Below are 25158 nucleotides of genomic sequence, written 5' to 3'. Positions count from 1 at the left end.
GACTGTCAGTTTGGTAATGGATACGTGTGTATCAAGAGACGAGGGAGCATAAATAGTACTGAAGGAGTCCACGGATTAGCTACAGTAAGCAAGTTGAAATGGATGTAGATTGCAGCACGGTAGATGTAAAGAACTGAAAAGCCTTCCTCAGGGAAGACCAGCGTGGAAAGATGCATCAGACGAGTTTTAGGACTGAAGACCACAACAGGAATAACAAGAACATGTTATTTTTATAAGATTTGGTGTGGTCAAGTATGTGGAACAGCTATTCTAATTTTCACCATAAAATATTCATTTATCTAGGTCGCAAATTTATATAGTGGCGTGGCCAGCTTGGATTGTGCTTGCAATCATCGTAACACTTTACTTATCGTGTGTAACTCGTCACAAGTTTTACAATCAAGTACTGAGTCATTAATGATCTGAACTATATAAATTTGCGATCTAGACAAATAATAAAACATTATGTAGAACGTCACGTTATCTCCACAAACTGAACAGATGCGGCTGCATCCACGGCATAGCCTCCTGTATTTTTGAGGCACGCAAGCCACCCTCCTGCAGCAAAATCCGTGGTCCGCGGACGTCAGTATACGTAATTCTTCTCGGTTTCAGAAACATAATTTTTCGGTTGCACTGTCTAATAATTTCCTAAGGACGTCCTTCTTCCCTCTGATCCTCCATAAAACTTTTTAGTCTCTTACTTCACGTAGCAGGTTAATAATCAATTAAGAAGTGACAGTTTTTAAAGTGCTACTACACATACTACCTCTTGATTTATTCCTCTGCCCATTGTATAACATTATCTTTTACTACCTAAATGCGTCTAGAATTCCGTTGATAAACACGGAACAACATTCAGCGATACCAATGCTTATCTGGATTTTTGCTTGAACATTGTTCGACTCACATTTCAGTATTTGACTGGTGATGGACTTTTATGTACACCATAACCTGTTTCCATCATAAAGGTTCTCGTACAGAGAAAAGTGCTGATTTACGAGAGAAATTGAACTAAAGCGCAGGAAAGAGTGCTAAAAAGGTTCCGTGGCCGATTCCTTCGTAATCTGAGCTTGGCACCGTATCTAACGAATTAAACATGGGAAAAACATCGAATTTGTTCTTCCTTACGCGAGTCTATGAGATGAGCGAGACAGGTTCGAATCTGTGCACCAAATAAACAACCGCCGGTGAAGCTCTCAGACATTTTCCTTTCCCACACCAAATGTATTAACTTCGCGTTAACTATCCTTATCTGTAGCAAGAAGAAAATTCAAAAACAACTGAAACGCAACATCACAGAGAATAATTAGAATGATTCGAAGTCAGATGGCATTCTTAGGATTCGTACCGTTAGAAAGAAATGCAACATCGGTATGATGGGAGGCTGGGTAACACCGGAAACAATGTGCGTGTGTGTGTATGTGAGAGAGCGAGAGAGAGCGAGCGAGCGAGAGAGAGAGAGAGAGAGAGAGAGAGAGACAGAGAGAGAGAGAGAGAGAGAGAGAGAGAAGGAGAAGAGAAATTAGAGTTACAGTTTATCGACTCGTGAATTTCTGCGTCATGAGAACGAGATGTAATGATAAAAATGTACTGGTGTATATTACATGCATACAATTTCCCATTATTGTGTTAAATAAAGTTGGAGGCGGAAGTGAAAACATTAACAAAACCACCCGTCTCCCTTCCCTGAAGTTCAATAAATTCTACGTATAAACATCGAAGCAGAGGTAAAATTGATACAGCCGCTACAAGAATAAGCAGAGAAAAGTGAGCCAAATTTCAATACAATATTTGAAAATAATTAATTAACTGCAAACGTGAATTCACAGCCAGGTAACACGAAGACATGATTTAGGAGAATTGAAAAATTCAACAACTTAAACACCATGCAAATACTGTGTAGATTAAAATTAGTGAAAGAGAGGCCACCATCATCCTACAACAGATGATTCGGACCGATTTCCCTAGGACATGCACCCTTCACATGAATAGGTCTACCTCAAATGTAGCCTGCAATGTACTTGTTGATTAAATCTATGAGTACGCAAGTGAAACTCTCCGAATAACAGGAAAGAAAAACAAACGTGTTTAGGCGGAAAACTTCCGCAAATTAGTGGTCCAAAGATTACAGTCGGCCATTGCTATCTAAGAACTAATCGTTGACTGTCTGAGAATGATGAACTGTAATTCACAGCTCTAGGTGATATGTGATTTCGATTAATGCGCAACGTTTGGTAACGTATCGAGACAAAATCACTTACATCGTCACCATCTCTGTACGAGGCCAAGAATAAGCTCTGCCCTTCCTAAAATGTACAACACCTTATGTAAAAACCTAATAGTGGACATTTATATGGGATGCGCAGATCTCTCGCTATTATGATGGTCTGAAATCTGCTGAGGACACTTTCAGTAATGGATCTGGATCTCTCCATCTTCCTCAAGAACCGTAACCAGAGAAGGTAGTGATGCTGGACACTGAGGTTTTGGCCATGCGGGATTAGCCGAGCGGTCTCAGGCGCTGCAGTCATGGACTGTGCGGCTGGTCCCGGTGGAGGTTCGAGTCCTCCCTCGGGCATGGGTGTGTGTGTTTGTCCTTAGGATAATTTAGGTTAAGTAGTGTGTAAGCTTAGGGACTGATGAGCTTAGCAGTTAAGTCCCATAAGATTTCACACGCACTGGGTTTTAGCGAAGCTGACGTTCTGACTCATCTCATAGGTGTTCCATTGCGTTCAGGTAGGGAATATGTGTGGGTCAGTTCGTTTCAGGAATGTTATTGTCAACAAAACATCTCCTCACGGATGCTGCTTTATGACAGGGTGCTGTGCCTTAGCGATATAAAATTCTGTAGTCTCCGAAGTCCTTTCTGCTGTACGCAGGTCTCAGTGCTTTAAAACATTTTCGTACCCCTCGGCATTTAGCATGTTCCAGGCACAACAAGAGCACGACTACCTAATCACTTCGCCATACCGTATCACCGTCTCCTCCACACTTCGTAGTTGTCGCTACTTATGACGCGAGGTAACTTTCTCCAGGAATTTCCCAAACACAAATCTTTGTATCAGATTGCCGCAGAGAGAAGTCGGGTGCAGTGTGATTCGCATTCAAAATCACTCATTTCCTGTCACCAGGGTCCCGCTCCTTACAGCTCCACGTGCGTCATTTGGCACTGACCACAAAAACGTGCGGCTTGTAGGGGGCTGCTTGACCGCTGTATCCCTTTCATTTTATCTCCCGGCGCAGTGTCCTTGTGCTTAGCTGGATTGCTGATAGCACTTTGGAACTCAACGAGTGAATCCTTCTACTATTTTATTATTTAGCGTATGGCTAATATAGACATATCATAAAATTAAATTACATATACATATGTACATATTTACACACGAGAAACTTAAGTTTGGTTTTACATCTGAATATCCAGTCCTTTAATCCAGCGCACTGGAGTTGCTAGCAGGAAGTCCTCTTCGGCACCGTGATAGGCTCGAATTCTGCATTCACTGACAATGTGGTGAACAGTCTGGTATGGAGCCCTGCAGTCACAGGCTGTATTAGGCAGCTTCTTCCGCATAAAGAGAGCATCCCTACATCGGCCACGGCCGGTACGGATTCTGTTGAGAGTAGTCCAGATATTGCGTGGTAGGTCGAATCAACTTGGAAGTTTAGCACCAGAGAAGATGTTATGCAGCCGCACATCTCTCACTGCTTCCCACCAATCTTTCCATTCTTCAAGAGGTTTGAAATTCTTAACAAACGTGTCAGCAGCATCGCACAGAGTTGGATGGCTTGATTTCAGTCTCTTACGATTTAATAGTGGCAGGTCGCTGTGCACGGGTAGGCAAGAATTCCTGGAGATCTGGAGAAATTTCCTCATAAGGGCAGTAAATCTGCGTAGATCAGGAGGTATTATACCGGTTAAGAGTGGAAGCCAATAAACAGGAGTAGATATGATTGCGCCAGATATTATGCGCATTGTCGTATTGAGCTGGGTGTCAACAAGCCCTGTATGATGACTTAATCTAAATAGGTGCACAATACTCAGCACTTGAGTACACCAAGCCCAGAGCTGAAGATCGCGTGGTGGTTTCTGAAGGTCCCCAGTTCGTTCCGCATAGCTTATGGAGGAAGTTGTGTTGAGTTCTCAACTTTTCAGCTAAGTTAAGAAGGTGTTGTTTGAAGCGTAGTGTATGGTTCAGGATGACACCAAGATATTTCGGGTTCCAATGATGACGAAGAATTCTGTCTCTGAAACTTACTTCCAGTCTTACGTTCGGCAACCGATTATTTAAATGGAAGCAACACGCTTCTGTTTTACTCACACTGGGTTGGAATCTCCAGATTTTGAAGTAATTATCTAATACAGACAGTTGATTGGTTAGAGTCTCTTCTATTACCTTCATCTCCCGGTGTTGTACAGCCAGAGCGAGGTCATACCAGAATTTTCTGGACGAAGTATCAGGTAGATCAGATAGATATAGATTGAACAGTAATGGTGAGAAACTGATCCTGAAGACAATCAATTGTTTAGCTTCGTCTCCTTACTTATGTTGCTTCCAGTGATTACCTGGAACTCCCGATCGCTTGGCATGCTGTTAATCAGTCGAGCCATTGTTGTGCAGGGTATGATGCGGACAAACTTGTAGATGAGGCCTTCCCTCCACACTGTGTTGAAGGCGGCAGTTAGATCAACAAACGCCACAGATGTTTTCTGCTTCATTTGGTATCCTGACTCTATGAAGGATGTGAGAGACAATACTTGATAGCAGCAGCTACGCCCTGGTCTGAAGCATGCCTGATCAACTGGAACATTCTCTACGAGAGCGCTACTTATTCTGTTATATACTAGCCTTTCAAAAAGCTTGTAGCAGCAGCTAAGTAGGGCAATGGGGCGATAGCTTTCTACCATGTTGGTAGGTTTTCCAGGTTACAGAACAGATATTATATTCGCCTTTTTAAACTCCAATCGAAGTTGACCAGTCAGCAGGATGACAGTGAAGAATTCTGCCAGCCATTTCTTAGCCTTTCCTCCCGTATGGATAAGGAATTATGGATGGATATCATCGAATCCAGGCGCCTTAACAGGTTTGAGGCCCTTCAGTCCAGAGTCAATGTCTGGAACTGTGAAGGGATGGGCATACTCAGAGGAGGAAGATGCCATTTTCTTCAGGTCATAAAGCTGTCGTCTGATATGTCTTGTATGTTTCTTGTCGGGAGGCACTCTTGAGGCAGTAATGAAGTGGGAAGCAATTTGGTCTGGTGTCACTTCAAAATTTTTTCTGCATGCTGGTGCACTTCCCCCCCAGTCTTCTCAGAAGGTTCCATGCTTTCCTGCTCGAGCGGGTAAAGTCCATGTTTTCCACTGTTTCTGCCCATTTCTGCCTCCGAAACGAAGTGTTGGTACCGCCTTTCACTTTGATCATTCCATCCTGGAACGTATTCTTTTCTGTATGCTCTTGGCATACACTTTTTGGCTGTTGCTGTTACTGCACCAATGAAGCGTTGATAGTTCTTATGTGATGGAGGTATCCAGCGAACGGTCTTATCCAGTTCTGTTGAAACTCAGCTTTCTGGAAATTCCATCGGGCATGCAGGGTTGATCGTATGACAGGAACCGTGCAACCAGTTTGTGTTATTACAGGTCTGTGTTGGCTGTAAGGAAAGGCATCTGTCAGTTTCCTTGTGGCGTTGATGGGAAAGCCACTTTCGTTGCAGCTAACAAAGCATAAGTCAGGATTTGAATCCTTGTCCCAAGCAGGTGACCTGAAAGTGCCTTGATCTTTGACATCAAACACTAGATGAAGATTATTATCTTCAACCCATTCTGCAAGAACCATTTTCATCATTTTTAGAGTACTTCCAAAGTTCGTGCTGACTATTGAAGACTCCTATGTAAATTGCAGGATGTCCTGCTGTGAGTAGGACAAAATCGGGCCATGTTGTTTTGGGTGGTTTGTAAACATTTGTAATAGTAATACCGTGTAATTGTATGACAACTGTATGTATATCTGCCTCCACATTTACAGAAATCAGTGAAGCTTCGTTTATGTTGTTACGGAAATACATAGCAGTTCCATACACCTCGTGGTAAGTTATCTCAAGTGCAGAATATCCAGGAATTCGACCTCGGCTTCGGAATATTTCTTCGCTGGAAACGCGAGTTTCCTGAATGGTGACGACATCCATATTGTAGTCCAGCAAAAATTTTGACGGGTAGTAACATTTTTGCCCTGGTAATGCTTTCGATTTTCAGTTGAAGGATTCTGATAGTTAGTCCAATGTTTCTTGTTAATGGGCACTGAAAAGAACTGTTTCTGCTATTTAGTTGATATGTCATTGGTGCCCAGCGGACTATCAACAATGGGGTTTCACTAGGCATGGCCTACAATTAAACAGAACTGGGAAGGAAACATTGGTACAGCTGATTTATGAAAGTATAGGGGTGGATCTCGGGCCACACATGGTCAAATACCTATTGTCATGGGTAGGAAAAGTAAGTCTTTTTTAGGATAAATCCAGACAACAGGTTCCCCTGCATAAAGAATATCTCTAGCACTTTAAAAAATACTGAAACAGTCACTCACAAGGCAGATTTTAGCACTCCAAACATCACACATACCAGATGTCACAAAGAAAAACAAACAGCTGGCAAGAGTAACAGGGGGCATTTCACAGACTTAACGACCTTCCATAAAAATATGCAATCAATAAAAAAATACAACCATTAGAAGTTGAGCTCCAATCTTTGAACTGCACAGTAGTTTGCGTTACTGCGCACAGGTGTAGAGAGACAGAAATGCAACATGTAATGTTATCATCGTATGAAAGGGAAAACTGTTACTGCAAAACTGCTTCAAGGGGTGGAGGATCATGCTTTTATATCAGAAAAGGAACACAGTTCAAATCAAGACATGACCTCAGTACAGCAAGTGAAGACAAATACTTTGAAATATCAGCTACTGAATCAAAAGGGCTTGATGTCATCAGGAAATCAATCATTTTATGTGTGTATAGATCTCCCAGTGGTAGTGTGGACACCTTTTTCAATAAATTAACGTAAGTTCTAGATCAAGTACCAAGTACAAATGTCAACATAATTCTGTATGGGGACATTAATATCAACACTGGTATCATAAATGGATCCAGCAGCACTCTCATAAATATCCTTCAAAGATTTGGCATGTCCCTATTGGTCAATAGTGCACCAAGGGTTACTTCAATGACTGCATCAGTAATTGACCATGTGGCTACAAATATGGATAGGGAAAAATGTAGCTGTAAAAGATTCGGACTGTCATGCCACATCTGTCAAATAACAACAATAAAATCAGGCATCGAATTATTCTCTAAACTACAAGCCTACAAACGACATCCATCAGAAATCAAAATAAAATTTTTCAAAGGAACTAACTAAAGAAAGCTGGGATGAAGTGTATAAAGAAACCAATGTGAATATGAAATTCTCTAAATTCTCTTCGCTGATGACAGCAATATTATAGTCACTGAGAAAAGAAGAGAACTCCTTGCAGAGAAAGCAAATGAAGCTCTCAAGGAAGTTTACGATTGGTCAATAAGCAATAAAGTGACACCAAACATAAAGAAAACTAATGGCATGAATTTCTGTTTGCAGAGGGAAAATGACAATGTTAAAGTAAATATAGATGGCACCTCTATAGACTGTGTAACAAATGCAAAATTTCTAGGATTCTCAATTGAAGTGGTGTGAACACACAAAGGTACTTGCAAACACAATGTCATCAGCATGTTATGCCCTGAGAATCCTATCATCAGTGTGTAACATGCAGTGTCTTTTAGTTACATACTATTCATGTGCACACTCAATTCTTAGCAATGGCATTCTCTTTTGGGGAACAAGTGAACAAAATATGAACACAATTTTCAAACTTCTGCAAAGAGCGACAAGAATCATAACTAAAAATTGTAGTCGAGCTCATTGTAAAGATCTGTTTAAAACACTGGGGTTTTAACTGCTCCATTTAAAGACATTTACCAGTCAGTTGTACACATCAAAAATAACACTGCTAACTACTGCACAAACAGTTCTGTCCATGACCATGGAAGAAGAGGTAGACTAAAATTACATTTGACAATAAAAAATAAACATAAAACTCAATACAGAATTTTCTACCTAGCTATGAAACTGTTCAATAAACTACCAAAAGAGATAAAAGAAATTGCAAAAATACACTTATTTAAAAAGGCAGCTAAAAAGTACCTGTTATGCAATACATTTTATACATTGAAGGATTACTTAGATAAAACAGAGCAGGGGTTTGGTAAAAAGATGTTCCACAAATAAATAATAATAATGATTATAAAACATCTAAAATTCCACATAACACCTTCACACTATGTTTTTTTCCTTTTCTAGAAAAACTTACCCCTAATCTATGTATTGTCAAATACTAATACCTCTTCCTCTTTCTGGGTAGTAAATCTAATGATTGTCTCTCACTAGAAGTCTGTAAATGTATATGTATACGAATTAGGTTATTTTAAATTGATCTAAGCTTGTAAATACTTTGACATGTCCTGTATCCTTGTATAAAGAGAGCTACGGATGAATAAAGCTACTACTACTACTACTACGGAAACACCCTCTATTTATCAGTTGCGTTCTTGAGAAGTGGGTCGGTGGACTGACCGGCTATGCCCCTGCAGAGACATCAATACAGTTCTCATGAAACGTTTACAATTAGCACCATACTAAACTTAAGGCAAACGATAAACCAGTGAGCAGCGACAGTAACACCTCTCAGTAGGTATCCAGATAAAAGTATGTGCTCAAATCCTGCTTTGTGCAAAACACGTGTGAAGTAAAGGTGAGAGTGAAACTACATAAAATAACGGCGTGCGATCAGTGCACACAACAGCAACAGAAGGAGATACCCACTAGAGATATAAAATACGACGCAAGACGCCAGTAATGTAACGCACTTAACCAATACCCACGAAAAAATACTTAAAAATGCATAAATTTTCTTCATACTTTGCACATGACAGGTCGTAAGAAAAAGGACGAAAAGTTGATGTGTAAAATGCATTTCCGCTAGTAACGTAATTTTCAGGCAAGCAATCGAAACAATCCAAATGCTATTTACACACTATGAATTTTAGGCTTACAATAGATAAACTTTGTATTATAAATAAACTTTGTATTATACCTTACAGAAATAAATTTTACCCGCAGAAGACGACATATAGCTGTCGATACGTGTTTGGGTGAATGAAAGGTAATAAATAATGTTTCGCGTAAGGCGGAATTCAAAATAAATCCAGATGAAAACGGCCAAAACTAACAGCATTTCCCTCCGTTTTCACACTTGTGTGGCCATAGTCTCTAGATTTGCTGGCACATTCATAATTATAACTGAAATACTAATAATGGCGATCGCATGCTTTCACTTCATGCTCCAGAAATAATAGAGTCAAAGTTTTTGCTGTTATACATTTTATATGAATTGTATGACAGATACGCTATACCAAATTCGTGACTAATTCCTTTCAAATGAAGTAATTCTCACAAAAAAATATTTCCTTAAGGTTATGCTTGGGCGACGTATTAATCACTGATTTACACAAATTAATATTATTACGTAAAAATACGAATAAGCGCGAGTAGGACTAGCTCATCGAAGGTTCCGCATACTTTGATGTATATCGATAGTTCATCCATCCTGTAAATCGAGAATTTTGACGATTTTCTCCTGTTATCGATATCGGTACTGACAAGATATCAAAATATGTGACATAAATGGCCGTCTCTTTTGGTTGCATTGACTTAGAAGCTTAAATAGTTTGCAGCGCCAAAGGATCATAGACTTTAGTACGTGAAAAAAATTTCTGCTTGATACGTCCACCTTTTACTGAGAACGAGCATCCTTAACAAACGGACAATAAATGGCATAAAGTTACTCTTCTTTGTGATCTAATTACAAATTAACAATCATCGGATTTTTTTCCCTTTACTTTTACTTTGATACCTTGCTTCTCCTCAAATTATGTTTTCTTGGTCAGGGGGGGAATTACCCTACGGGTTTTGTTGAGAGAGTTTGCGAGTATCAAAATATGTGACATAAAAGATTCCAAGGGAGCGTCGACCATAGTGTGTGACATAAATTTTAACTTCATACGTTTATCCATTCCTGAGGAAAAGCGCTCGTAAAGAGTCCGACTGAGATGCGAAACCCTGAAAACAATTTGTTTCAAAATCCTGAGCATCTATGCTATACTGAAACTGATGGTAACGGAAAGTTATTTTTGTGAGGAATGTTGGGGTGAGAAAATATCTGTGATCAAGGCCAATCTTAAAAACGGGTGGACAACGGGCGGTCCGCTTGCCGCATTTGGCCCGCGATTGATTTCAGTAGGACCAGCGGAACGAATTATTGGGAAAGAGAGCGCGACGTTGCAGAATTTTGCAATAGAAGGCGTTAAGACGTCGTAAGCAAGGAAACAATGTTCATGGAACATAAATAAAAGTAAACGTTCGAAGATAGCGTGCATATCAAATGAATGTGCTCTCAGGAACGCATAATTTGTTGGCATGCCGTGTCGGGAGCGAGGTGCCAGGATGGCTCTCTGATGATGAAGAGTGGGGTCTGTGGTGAGTGGGTGGGGTGGTGGTGGAAGGTGCAGAGGTGCTATCATTAATTGTATTAATATTGAGACCATTAGCCGTCAGGTAAATGGCTGTGGTGCGGCTATGGTGAAAATCTATAAAATGCAGTGATTTAGCACATTTCGCCTGCAGGTGAAACGCGTTTACTCCATGACATATAGCTGCTACGCGGTCAATGGATCGTTTATGTTAAACATTAACAATCAACGGGGACCCTATTAACAAACGCTAGCTTGATTATGTGTACAATCCTGATGTCTGTTGTTGGACTCTAATTGCAAAATACACTCCTGGAAATTGAAATAAGAACACCGTGAATTCATTGTCCCAGGAAGGGGAAACTTTATTGACACATTCCTGGGGTCAGATACATCACATGATCACACTGACAGAACCACAGGCACATAGACACAGGCAACAGAGCATGCACAATGTCGGCACTAGTACAGTGTATATCCACCTTTCGCAGCAATGCAGGCTGCTATTCTCCCATGGAGACGATCGTAGAGATGCTGGATGTAGTCCTGTGGAACGGCTTGCCATGCCATTTCCACCTGGCGCCTCAGTTGGACCAGCGTTCGTGCTGGACGTGCAGACCGCGTGAGACGTCGCTTCATCCAGTCCCAAACATGCTCAATGGGGGCAGATCCGGAGATCTTGCTGGCCAGGGTAGTTGACTTACACCTTCTAGAGCACGTTGGGTGGCACGGGATACATGCGGACGTGCATTGTCCTGTTGGAACAGCAAGTTCCCTTGCCGGTCTAGGAATGGTAGAACGATGGGTTCGATGACGGTTTGGATGTACCGTGCACTATTCAGTGTCCCCTCGACGATCACCAGTGGTGTACGGCCAGTGTAGGAGATCGCTCCCCACACCATGATGCCGGGTGTTGGCCCTGTGTGCCTCGGTCGTATGCAGTCCTGATTGTGGCGCTCACCTGCACGGCGCCAAACACGCATACGACCATCATTGGCACCAAGGCAGAAGCGACTCTCATCGCTGAAGACGACACGTCTCCATTCGTCCCTCCATTCACGCCTGTCGCGACACCACTGGAGGCGGGCTGCACGATGTTGGGGCGTGAGCGGAAGACGGCCTAACGGTGTGCGGGACCGTAGCCCAGCTTCATGGAGACGGTTGCGAATGGTCCTCGCCGATACCCCAGGAGCTACAGTGTCCCTAATTTGCTGGGAAGTGGCGGTGCGGTCCCCTACGGCACTGCGTAGGATCCTACGGTCTTGGCGTGCATCCGTGCGTCGCTGCGGTCCGGTCCCAGGTCGACGGGCACGTGCACCTTCCGCCGACCACTGGCGACAACATCGATGTACTGTGGAGACCTCACGCCCCACGTGTTGAGCAATTCGGCGGAACGTCCACCCGGCCTCCCGCATGCCCACTATACGCCCTCGCACAAAGTCAGTCAACTGCACATACGGTTCACGTCCACGCAGTCGCGGCATGCTACCAGTGTTAAAGACTGCGATGGAGCTCCGTATGCCACGGCAAACTGGCTGACACTGACGGCGGCGGTGCACAAATGCTGCGCAGCTAGCGCCATTCGACGGCCAACACCGCGGTTCCTGGTGTGTCCGCTGTGCCGTGCGTGTGATCATTGCTTGTACAGCCCTCTCGCAGTGTCCGGAGCACGTATGGTGGGTCTGACACACCGGTGTCAATGTGTTCTTTTTTCCATTTCCAGGAGTGTAGATTGGAACTGAAGTGTCTGACGAGTATAGAAAAAGCTAAAAGAAGCTATTAGTGTAAGTTTCAGCACGAATATACTAATACGATGGGTGTCTTTTATGTAACTACCGTTTTGAAATTAAAAAGAAGACGTGCTAAGATATCTCAATAATTTTATTTTTACATGAAAGCCTGTACCTTAATCTACGTACTGACGCCATTACAGTTTGATTCTTCCTTGTTTGCGTTGTGTACTGAGTGTTTAAGATGCTTCCGATAAACGTGAGTCCCGCCGACTGTGCCGGCCATTGTGGCCGAGCGGTTCTAGGCGCTAGAGTCTGGAATCGCGCGACCGCTACGGTCGCAGCTTCAAATCCTGCCTCGGGCATGGATGTGTGTGATGTCCTTAGGTTAGATAGGTTTAATTAGTTCTAAGTTCTGGGGGACTGATGACCTCAGAAGTTAAGTCCCATAGTGCTCAGAGCCATTTGAACCCGCCGACTGTGAAGTATGGGCTGTTATAAGATTTCTTAGTGCTAAAGGCCTAAAATCGATCGATATTACACGTGACGTCTGTGCAGTTTACGGAGAAAACATTATGAATGATGGAATGGTAAGAAAGTGGCTGAGAGCATTTAAAGATGGCCGCACAAATGTGCATGATGAACAACGGAGTGGGCGTCCTTTGGTCGTTAATGAAAGTTTGGTGCAGAAAGTGGACAATAAGATGAGAGAAAAGAGACGCTTTACGATTTCCTTCTTGCCGGATGACTTTCATAACGTTTCTCGTAGTGTTTTGCATAGCAACGTGACCGATCACTTAAATTACCGAAAATTGTGCGCACGTTGAGTGGCGAAAATGTTGACGGATGTGCACAAAACCAAACGTTTAGACAGTACATTGACTTTCGTTGAGCGGTACCACAACGACGGTGATGATTTATTAAGCCAAATTGTTACAGGCGACGAAACATGGGTGGCCTACGTCACACCAGGATCAGAGCAACAGCCCATGGAAGTTGAGCAAGGGCGTCGTTTTGTTGCAAGACAAGGCCCGTCCGCATGTGGAGAATCAGACCAAAGATGTCATCACATCTTTTCGATGGGAAACTCTAGATCATCCCCCGTACAGCCCCGATGCTGCGCCCAGTGACTACCATCTGTTCCTGCACTTGAAGAAACACCTGGGCGGTCAGCGTCTTCAAGACGATGACGAAGTCAAAACAGTGGTGATGCAGTGGTTAATAAGTCAGACGGCAGACTTCTATGCGGAGGGAATTCAAAAACTGGTACAACACTATGACAAGTGCCTCAATATTGACGGAAATTATGTAGAAAAGTAGATTAATGTACAGGATTTCGTGTAAGAATAAAATTATTGAGATATTTTAGCACGTCTTTTTTAATTTCATACCGGTACTTACTTAAAAACCACGCCTCGTTTGTTAAACGGTAATTCTATAAGTTTTCATTATTTCCAGTAGGTTATTTTGTGGAAAGTGAATTTGTGCCAGGCTTCTGTATAGGAACTACGGACATTTGGTTAGTGATGTTTGCTGGTGAATCTGCAAGCATGGTCAACGAAATTCAGAAAATGTTTTACTGCAATTAAGATAATTCTGCTTTATGGCTACGCATCGTATGATCAAATGCGAACTGAACAGCATCGAATCAGCATCCGAAGGTTCTTTGTAAGTTCCCATTTAACAACAGTTGCTTCTTCATTACGAGCTCGACCAGTTTCCATACCTGGCAAGTTACAATTTTGTTTCAAAACACTGTATCATTCGGTTTGAGCGAAGACATAACGATTAATGCTTATGTTATGCGAGACTTTGACTGTATAATGCAGAACCATTCAGTATTGCTACGTTAGTCTGGACTTTAGATAATTAACGAGAACACTTTCACGTAGTTACGAGATTAATTTATATCAGTGTAGACGTAGCAGCCACAAGACATCACAAGACATTACAATTACACAGCTTTAGTAATCCAAAGTTTAATTACTTCAGTCAATCGTTCAGTGTACCCCGAATGTATCACATACACTACTGGCCATTAAAATTGCTACACCAAGAAGAAATGCGGATGATAAACAGGTATTCATTGGACAAATATATTATACTAGGACTGACAAGTGATTACATTTTCACGCAATTTGGGTGCATAGATCCTGAGAAATCAGTACCCAGCAAAACCACCTGTGGTCGTAATAACAGCCTTGATACGCCTGGGCATTGAGTCAAACAGAGCTTGGATGGCGTGTACAGGTAAAGCTGCCCATACAGCTTCAACACGATACCACAGTTCATCAAGAGCAGTGACTGGCGTATTGTGACGAGCCAGTTGCTCGGCCACCATTGACCAGACGTTTTCAACTGATGAGAGATCTGGAGAATGTGCTGGCCAGGGCAGCAGTCGAACATTTTCTGTATCTAGAAAGGTCTGTACAGGACCTGCACCATGCGGTCGTTCATTATCCTGCTGAAATGTATGGTTTCGCAGGGATGAATGCAGGGTAGAGCCACGGGTCGTAACCCATCTGAAATGAAACGTCCACTGTTCAAAGTGCCGTCAATGCGAACAAGAGGTGACCTAGACGTGTAACCAATGGCACCCCATACCATCATGCCGGGTCATACGCCAGTATGGCGATGACGAATACACGCTTCCAATGTGCGTTCACCGCGATGTCGCCGAACACGGGTGCGACCATCATCTTGCTGTAAACAGAACCTCGATGTATCCGAAAAAATGCCGTTTTGCCATCGTGCACCCAGGTTCGTCGTTGAGTGCAGCATCACAGGCGCTCCTGTCTGTGATGCAGTGTCAAGGGTAACCGCAGCCATGGTATCCGAGCTGATAGTCCATGCGGCTGCAAACGGCGTCGAACTGTTCGTGCAGATGGTTGTTGTCTTGCAAACGTCCCCATCTGTTGACTCAGGGATTGAGACGTGGCTGCACGATCCGTTACAGCCATGCGGATGAGATGCGTCATGTCGACTGCTTGTAATACGAGGCCGTTGTGATCGAGCACGGCGTTTCGTATTACCCTCCTCAACCCACTGATTCCATATTCTGCTAACAGTCATTGGATCACGACCAATGCGAGCAGCTATGTCGCGAAACGATAAACCGCAATAGCGATAGTCTACAATCCGACCTTTATGAAAGTCGGAAACGTGATGGTACGCATTTCTCCTCCTTACACGAGGCATAACAACAACGTTTCACCAGGCAACGCCGGTCAACTGCTGTTTGTGTATGAGAAATCGGTTGAAAACTTTCGTCGTGTCAGCACGTTGTAGGTGTTGCCACCGGCGCCATCCTTGTGCGAATGCTCTGAAAAGCTAATCATTTGCATATCACAGCATCTTTTTCCTGTCCGTTAAATTTCGCGTCTGTAGCACGTCATCTTCGTGGTGTTGCAATTTTAATGGCCAGTAGTGTACATTACATACATACATACATACATACATACATACATACATACATACGTACACCTACACAAGCTGGGATGACACATGAAGAGGAATTCAAGACAGAAAAAATACGGATATTTCACGGATGCTGTAGTTTTTACTTCCTGCCCTAAGACCACTGCTGTCGCGTCACGTGTCGAAGCGAGCTGCGAGCTTAAGAAAGTGTATGAATCATGCCTGCGTTCACCAATGACTGGTCTAATGTATAATTTGTCTAAATACCGAAAAGGAAATGAAGGTGGAATACATGTCAGTCAGGATCCAAATGTGCTAGTGATTATACTAACCTGAAAATCATACAAACGGACTTGTGGACCGTCCTCATCGGTGCGGAACATCATGTTGTTTTTGTGCAGGTCTCCATGGAGCATGACCTTGAAGTCGACGGCACAGTCCTTCACCCTCAGTACTGGTGTTTGCAGCAGGACCCTCGCGCAGGCGCGCAGTTTGTCCGTATACTTGCGGAACCACGGATTCTCGTTCAAGATTTGCAGGTCCTCCTTAAAGGCAGCCACGTCTGCATCGAGACGCTGGAGCACAAATTCGTTGAATACCAACGACTGGTGAAAGACTTTTGTCGAGTACCGCTCGTGACTGAGGAGGCAAACAGAGGCGGCGTGCATGCGAGCCACGGCCCTGATGGCGGTGGTGCAGGCGGCCAGGTCCAGGTTGTCTCCCTGCGGCCACGGCTGGAAGCCTGTGGAGGACAGGTCCTCCAGCACCGTGAACACCAGTGGTTCCGAACCTTGCAGGTACAGTTTCGGCGCCAGTGGCTGAAACTTTCGACCCTCGACGTTCTTCAGAGCGGAGTGCAACGAAGGCAGAAAGTGGCTGTAAGCGATCGCCTCCTTATCGTACACTCCAAACGCTGCCACATCGCGTGCGATACCCGTCGGTTTCAGAGCAGCCTTCACAAACAGCGACGTCTCCCGAGCAGCTCCGCTGCCACCAGTTGATCGCGCGACCACCCGGACGGTCTCACTGAGGTAGCCGCCGCCTGCTCTTTGCACAGAAATCAGCTCCACACTGGATGCGTCGATGGTAGGATCGTCGTTCTTCAAAGCCCTCCCAATGAAATCCCTGTCCAGCCACGATGGTGTACATTCGTCGTCGCTGGGATTTTTCCCCACGCTCTCCATGCTGGTTGAACTGCTTGGACCTAGAAACGAAGAAAATAAAATTGTTAGTAAGCGAAGATGTACAATGATCAGCCATAGCATTATGACCACCGACCTACTATTGATATATCGCTGTAAGAGGTATGCGCTACCTGCGAAATGTAAGCTATAAGAGAATCTGAGACCAAAGAGCAGTGTTGACTGCAGTAGGAACTGTGTAGCAGTAGGAGTAAGTTGTTGCTAGCGAGCAGTCGCCTGTCTGCGCTACTCTGTCCTGTCTGTTGTATCATGTTGGCTGGGTCGGTCGCGTTGCAGCGATGCCGGAGCCTGAGTATTATTGTATAAGGTAAAAAAGCAGCCTCGCTCGTATCTAGTAATATTATGTAAACTCACATTTAGATCTTTTAAAACTGTCCTAATAATAATCTTTGTCTAATTTCTAACAAACATTCATTTCAATTTAAAGAATTAAATATTTTTTTTAATGCATGATCATTCCGATTGTTGCAAAAGAAAAATCATTTGCTTCCTTTCATAAATAACAAATGTATAGGCCAGCATTGCATAGAGCTGTGCTGGAAAAGAGCTATTGTAAGAGCAGATAGTTGCCGACTTTATCGAGGTGACAATTTTTGCTTTTTATTCAGAAAGATCTTACAGGGCCATGACGCAGCACTGCTGTCGTCCAAATTTTACCAGGTTACGGAATTTATTTTTTATTACGAGGTTTAGGAATTTTTCTGTTTCGAGATTACATTAAATGAGAAAAGAATTTTATGGGTACAATAAATGGGAAACAAATTTTGTGAGGAGGTTAAATGAAAAAGAATTTCTTTAGAGAGGTTACACTAAATAAGAATCACATTAACCCAAGAATTATTCATTATAATGTTTTTGGTAGGGAGGTTACATCGTTCAGGCGATAGTAGCATCACCTGGTGAGGAATGACTGTTAATCAGACACAAGCACGGTGCTTGTACACTACTGGCCATTAAAATTGCTACACCACGAAGATGACGTGCTACAGACACGAAATTTAACCGACAGCAAGAAGATGCTGTGATACGCAGATGATTACCTTTTCAGAGCACTCACACAAGGATGGCGCCGGGGGCGACTACTACAACGTGCTGACATGAGGAAAGTTTCCAACAGATTTCTCATACACAAACAGCAGCTGACCGGCGTTGCCTGGTGAAACGTTGATATGATGCTTCGTCTGAGGAGAAGAAATGCGTACCATCACGTTTCCGACTTTGATAAAGGACGGATTTTAACCTATCGCGATTGCGGTTTATCGTATCCCGACATTGCTGATCGCGTTGCTCGAGATCCAATGACTGTTAGCAGAATATGGAATCGGTGGGTTCAGCAGGGTAATACGGAACGCCGTGCTGGATCCCAACGGCCGCGTATCACTAGCAGTCGAGATGACAGGCATCTTATCCGCATGGCTGTAACGGATGGTGGAGCCACGTCTCGATCCCTGAGTCAACAGATGGGGACGTTTGCAAGAGAACAACCATCTGCACGAACAGTTCGACGACGTTTGCAGCAGCATGGACTATCAGCTCGGAGACCATGGGTGCGGTTACCCTTGACGCTGCATCACAGACAGGAGCGCTAGCGGTGGCGTACTCAACGACGAACCTGGGTGCACGAATGGCAAAACGTCATGTTTTCGGATGAATCTATTTACAGCATCATGATGATAGCATCCGTGTTTGGCGACATCGCGGTGAACTCACATTTGAAGCGTGTATTGCTCATCGCCATACTGGCGTATCACACGACGTGATGGTATGGGGTGCCATTGGTTACACGTCTCGGTCACCCCTTGTTCGCATTGACGGCATTTTGAACAGTGGACCTTACATTTCAGATGTGTTACGACTCATGGCTCTACGGTTCATTCGATCCCTGTGAAACCCTACATTTCAGCAGGATAATGCACGACCGCATGTTGGAGGTCCTGTACGGACTTCTCTGGATACAAAAAATGTTCGACTGCTGCTCTGGCCAGCACATTCTCCAGATCTCTCACCAATTGAAAACGTCTGGTCAATGGTGGCTGAGCAACTAGCTCGTTACAATACGCCATTAATTACTCTTGATGAACTGTGGTATCGTTTTGAAGCTGCATGGACAGCTGTACATCTACATCTACGTCTACATCCATACTCCGCAAGCCACCTGATGGGGTGTGGCGGAGGGTACCTAGAGTACCTATATCGGATGTCCCTTCTATTCCAGTCTCGTATTGTTCGTGGAAAGAAGGATTGTCGGTATGCTTCTGTGTGGGATCTAATCTCTCTGATTTTATCCTCATGGTCTCTTCGCGAGATATAAGTAGCAGGGAGCAGTATACTGCTTGACTCTTCGGTGAAGATATGTTCTCTAAACTTTAACAAAAGACCGTACCGAGCTACTGATCGTCTCACCTGCAGAATCTTCCACTGGAGTTTATCTATCATCTCCGTAACGCTTTCCCGGTTACTAAATGTTCCTGTAACGAAGCGCGCTGCTCTCCGTTGGATCTTCTCTATCTCTTCTATCAACCCTATCTGGTACGGATCCCACACTACTGAGAAGTATTCAAGCAGTGGGCGAACAAGCGTACTGTAACCTACTTCCTTTGTTTTCGGATTGCGTTTCCTTATGATTCTTCCAATGAATCTCAGTCTGGCATCTGCTTTACCAACGATCAACTTTATATGATCATTCCATTTTAAATCACTCGTAATGCGTACTCCCAGATAACTGTTGGAATTAACTGCTTCCAGTTGCTGACTTGCTATTTTGTTGCTAAATGATAAGGGATCTATCTTTCTATGTATTTGCAGGACATTACACCTGTTTACATTGAGATTAAATTGCCATTCCCTGCACCATGCATCAATTCGCTGCAGATCCTCCTGCATTTCAGTACAATTGTCCATTGTTACAACCTCTCGATACACCACAGCGTCATCTGCAAAAAGCCTCAGTGAACTTCCGATGTCATCCACAAGGTCATTTATATATATTGTGAATAGCAACTGTACCATGACACCCCCCTGCGGCACACCTGAAATCACTCTTACTTCGGAAGACTTCTCTCCATTGAGAAAGACATGTTGCGTTCTATCTAGGAACTCTTCAATCCAATCACACAATTGGTCTTTTTCGAAACCCATGCTGATTCCTACAGAGTAGATTTCTAGTCTCCAGAAAAGTCATTATACTCGAACATAATAAGTGTTCCAAAATTCTACAACTGATCGACGTTAGAGATATAGGTCTATAGCCGGCCGGTGTGGCCGTGCGGTTATAGGCGCTTCAGTCTGGAACCGTGTGACCGCTACGGTCGCAGGTTCGAATCCTGCCTCGGGCATGGATGTGTGTAATGTCCTTAGGTTAGTTAGGTTTAAGTAGTTCTAAGTTCTAGGGGACTGATGACCACAGATGTTAAGTCCCATAGTGCTCAGAGCCATTTGAACCATAGGTCTATAGTTCTGCACATCTGTTCGACGTCCCTTCTTGAAAACGGGGATGACCTGTGCCCTTTTCCAATCCTTTGGAACGCTACGCTCTTCTAGAGACCTACGGTACACCGTTGCAAGAAGGGGGGCAAGTTCCTTCGCGTACTGTGTGTAAAATCGAACTGGTATCCCATCAGGTCCAGCGGCTTTTCCTCTTTTGAGCGATTTTAATTGTTTCTCTATCTCTCTGTCGGCTATTTCGATATCTACCATTTTGTAATCTGTGCAACAATCTAGAGAAGGAACTACAGTGCAGTCTTCCTCTGTGAAACAGCTCTGGAAAAAGACATTTAGTATTTCGGCCTTTAGTTTGTCATCCTCTGTTTCAGTACCATTTTGGTCACAGAGTGTCTGGACATTTTGTTTTGATCCTCCTACCGCTTTGACATAAGACCAAATTTTCTTAGGATTTTCTGCCAAGTCAGTACATAGAACTTTACTTTCTAATTCATTGAACGCCTTTCGCATAGCCCTCCTCGCACTACATTTCGCTTCGCGTAATTTTTGTTTGTCTGTAAGCCTTTGGCTATGTTTATGTTTGCTGTGAAGTTCCCTTTGCTCCCGCAGCAGTTTTCTAACTCGGTTGTTGTACCACGGTGGCTCTTACGATCTTGCTTGTCACATACTCACCTAACGCATATTGTACGATGGTTTTGAAGTTTGTCCACTGATCCTCAACACTATCTGTACTTGAGACAAAACTTTTGTGTAGAGCCGTCAGGTACTCTGTAATCTGATTTTTGTCCCTTTTGCTAAACAGTAAAATCTTCCTACCTTTTTTAATACTCCTATTTACGGCTGAAATCATCGATGCAGTAATCGCTTTATGATCGCTAATTCCCTGTTCTGCGTTAACTGTTTCAAATAGTTCGGGTCTGTCACCAGAAGGTCTAATATGTTATCGCTACGAGTCGGTTCTCTGTTTAACTGCTCAAGGTAGTTTTCAGATAAAGCACTTAAAAAAATTTCACTGGATTCTTTGTCCCTGCCACCCGTTATGAACCTTTGAGTCTCACAGTCTATATCCGGCAAATTAAAATCTCCACCCAGAACTATAACATGGTGGGGAAATCTACTCGAAATATTTTCCAAATTATCCTTCACGTGCTCAGCCACAACAGCTGATGAGCCAGGGGGCCTATAGAGACATTCAATTACCATGTCTGAGCCTGCTTTAACCGTGACCCTCACCAAAATTATTTGACATTTCGAATCTCCGTCTATTTCCTTCGATACTATTGCCCTTCTTATCGCTATAAACACGCCTTTCCCTTCACTGGCCGCGGTGGTCTAGCGGTTCGGGCGCTGCAGTCCGGAACCGCGGGACAGCTACGGTCGCAGGTTCGAATCCTGCCTCGGGCATGGGTGTGTGTGATGTCCTTAGGTTAGTTAGGTTTAAGTAGTTCTAAGTTCTAGGGGACTTATGACCTAAGATGTTGAGTCCCATAGTGCTCAGAGCCATTTGAACCATTTGAACCTTCACTGTCGAGCCTGTCTCTGCGGTATACAATCCAATCTGAGTTTAGGATTTCATTACTGTTTACGTCTGGTTTCAGCCAACTTTCTGTCCCTAGTACTAGATGGGCATTGTGACCGTTTGTTAATGAGAGCAGTTCTGGGACCTTTCTATAGACGCTCCTGCAGTTTACTATTAGCACATTAATATTGTCATTCTCTGTTGCATTTTGCCTACTCGTACCTTGCCAAGTCTCAGGAGGCGTCTTGTCGGGCCTAGGGAGGGAATTCTCTAACCTAAAAAACCCACATGTGCACTCCACACGTACTCCGCTACCCTTGTAACCGCTTCCGGCGTGTAGTGCACGCCTGACCCATTCAGGGCCCCTACATTTCTCCACCCGATTGCGGAGGTCGAGAAATTTGCACCCCAGATCTCCGCAGAATCGTCTGAGCCTCTGGTTTAAGACCACCTTTACACGCCATCCAAGCTCTGTTTGACTCAATACCGAGGCGTATCAAGACCGTTATTACGGCCAGAGGTGGTTGTTCTGGGTACTGATTTCTCAGGATCTATGCACCCAAATTGCGTGAAAATGTAATCACATGTTAGTTCTAGTGTAATATATTTGTCCAATGAATACCCGTTTATCATCTGCATTTCTTCTTGGTGTAGCATTTTAATGGCCAGTAGTGCAGTATTAGTGAGCTCGCTGTCCGTGTGTGTAATGGGGAAGTCGCGCAATGTGAGTTTGACCGAGGGCAGGTTGTGATGGTTCAGAGGCTCGGCGCGATCATTTCGGAAACTGCACGACTTGTTGGGTGGTCGAGGAGTGCTTAAGCGAGTGTCTTCAACTCGTTGTGAAATCAAGGAGACACCATGTCCAGACGTCGTGGGGTTGAGTGACCACCCCTTAGTACAGATATCGGACCTCGTAGGCTGGGCGGATGGGTAGAACAGGACAGGCGACGAACTGTCGCTGAGCTACCATCAGACTTTAATGCTGGGCAGAGTAAAAGTGTGTATGAACAGGCACTGCACCGAACATTCCAAAGATTGGCTTCTGCAGTCGACGACCCACGCGTGTGCCAACGTTAACACCATTATATCGGAACTAAGACTGAAATGTGCAAACGACCGTCGACACTGGAAGTCGGAGCAATGGCAGAGCGTTGCATGGTCTGATGAATCCCGATACCTTTTTCATCATGCTGATGGGAGGGCACGAATCCGACGTCTTGCAGAAGAACAGCTCCTTGAAACCTATATTGCGGGATGGAGAGAAGCTGGCGGTGGCTCCATTATGCTCTGAAGGACATTCGAGTGGGCATCCATTGGTTCAGTGGAGCTCGCGCTAGGCACCGTGATGGCTAAAGAGTATCGTACACTGGTTGCAGATCACGTACACCCTTACATGACGATCATGTTTACCCAGGGGAATGGTATTTTTCAACAAGATAATCGCAATGTCACAAGGCCAGCAGTGTGATGGAGTGGTTCGAGGAACACAGTGCCTAATTTAAGTTATACAATATAGCACTGAAGATGTTCACTCAGTGACAGAAAATCGATTTTGCGATAGTAAAAAATATACGACCAATGCTGTCTCTTTTTTCAAGTACACAGTGAAGAGTTCCAATGATGTACTGACGCCCCAGCTCACCACATCTGAACCATCTCGAACACATCCGGGATGTGATTGAACGTGGCGCCAGAGCTCATTGCCCTTATGTCCGGAATTTACGGGAATTAAGTGACGTGTGTGTGCAGTTGTGGTGCGACTTCCTTCCGGCAACTTACCTCATTGCTTCCATGCCACAAAGCGTCGCCGCTTTTATGCGTGCCGAAGGTGTACATACCTGCTATAAGGTAGGTGATCAGCGTACAGCATACGGTAACGGCGGTACTAGAGCTAGAGGCAAGTGATTCGAATGGCATGTTGGAAAATTTTTTATTAACAGTACCGATTTTCAGGTATACCGGTTTTTCATCTCCAGTTCATTCTGTTTCTTAAAACCGCTCGGAATAAGCAGTTTCTGAAATGACTCATTTTCGGGCATTTTTGTTGCTATGATTTCCGGCAACAAACTTAAGACGTGGAACAAAGACTGAAAAATTCTAAGACTCTCTCCTACGGAGAATCAAAATGTCAAATAAATTAGGCAAATAAAAGAAAAATTAGTCAGTCAATCATTTGCTGCTTTTCTCGAAAAATAATGAGGAGCAGATAAAGGCATATTACGAAGAGAGAGACAGCAGATCAGCTAATACCTATCATATTGTGACCAATGAACATATTTTTAAGTTTTTAATGTATTAATGTTTCCATAACATCTTTTCCCTTTTGCTATTTCTTAGACATGACAAACAAATAATAAATTTTTGTGCAAAATAGGTTCTTTTATTTAATTATTTCGAATGAAAAACCCTTTTTAGTTAAATATGCGTATCTTAATATTTTAGCGGTAATTTGAATACATTTGATTTTTTGCTGGTAAAACGAAAAATGTTCTTTCAAAAAATTGAAGTGAACAGTTTGCATATTAGAGAAAATATAATATTTATCTGTAATATTTAACAAATTCATTATACGAGAGTAGTTAAAAGTTCAGTAATGAATAAATCGATTGGCCAACATTTACTGTTCAATTTATTCAAAAATTCTCGTTCTGTAATGCTTTGATCTGTAAGTTGACTCCTGTCATTCAATAACGATACTTAACTTTCAGAAACCACAGAACTTTCTGTGAAAATCTTTTTTAAAATAAATTTTATTTAAAAACCAAAACTTTATCATCACTGCCATGCTGTACTGACGTATCGGTTTTATATCTGTTTATCAGTAAGAAAACAAAAATACCTGCTATAGCAGAGACCAAACAAATATAGAAAAATAACGATTATTCAGAACTGAAGTACCGGCATTGGTTTTAAGCGTGCTGTTATTCCCCACCATTGTGTTTGGCAGACGGGGAAGGAGGCGATGTGGCGCGTATGGCCTGACAGACACTTTGCACTGGAATAAATCACAAAACTCTCTGCTGTGTCTCACTGAAGTGAATATGTGTAACATCATGGTGAAGGCTAATCTTTCGGATGCGAACGTTAAGCTCGGCGCCCATCCTGTTCTCTTTTTTCCATAGAGAAGTGGGCTTCCTTTCTTATACGTATTCGTCTATAGTAACACAACTACAACACAAGTTTGCACAAGCGCTAATCAGTGTCATAGCGTTACCGACACAAAACCGGCAAA

The 25158-nt window shown here is 43.4% G+C and overlaps 1 protein-coding gene across 1 annotated transcript in view; it reads right to left on the bottom strand.

Annotated features, from left to right (window-relative positions):
- Nucleotides 1-25158, bottom strand: part of LOC126156243 (uncharacterized) — a 48275-nt gene that overhangs the window by 15602 nt on the left and 7515 nt on the right. The window contains exon 2 of the mRNA XM_049916296.1: nt 16097-16968. Within this exon, the coding sequence (XP_049772253.1) occupies nt 16097-16948 (852 nt within the window). The 5' untranslated portion in view covers nt 16949-16968. The remainder of the gene's footprint in view (nt 1-16096; nt 16969-25158) is intronic.

The sequence above is a fragment of the Schistocerca cancellata genome, chromosome 2 (genome assembly GCF_023864275.1).
Source record: "Schistocerca cancellata isolate TAMUIC-IGC-003103 chromosome 2, iqSchCanc2.1, whole genome shotgun sequence".
NCBI classification, from domain to species: domain Eukaryota; kingdom Metazoa; phylum Arthropoda; class Insecta; order Orthoptera; family Acrididae; genus Schistocerca; species Schistocerca cancellata.
The sequence above is the reverse complement of the archived record's forward strand: the minus strand, read 5'-3'. Positions and strand labels throughout refer to the sequence as shown.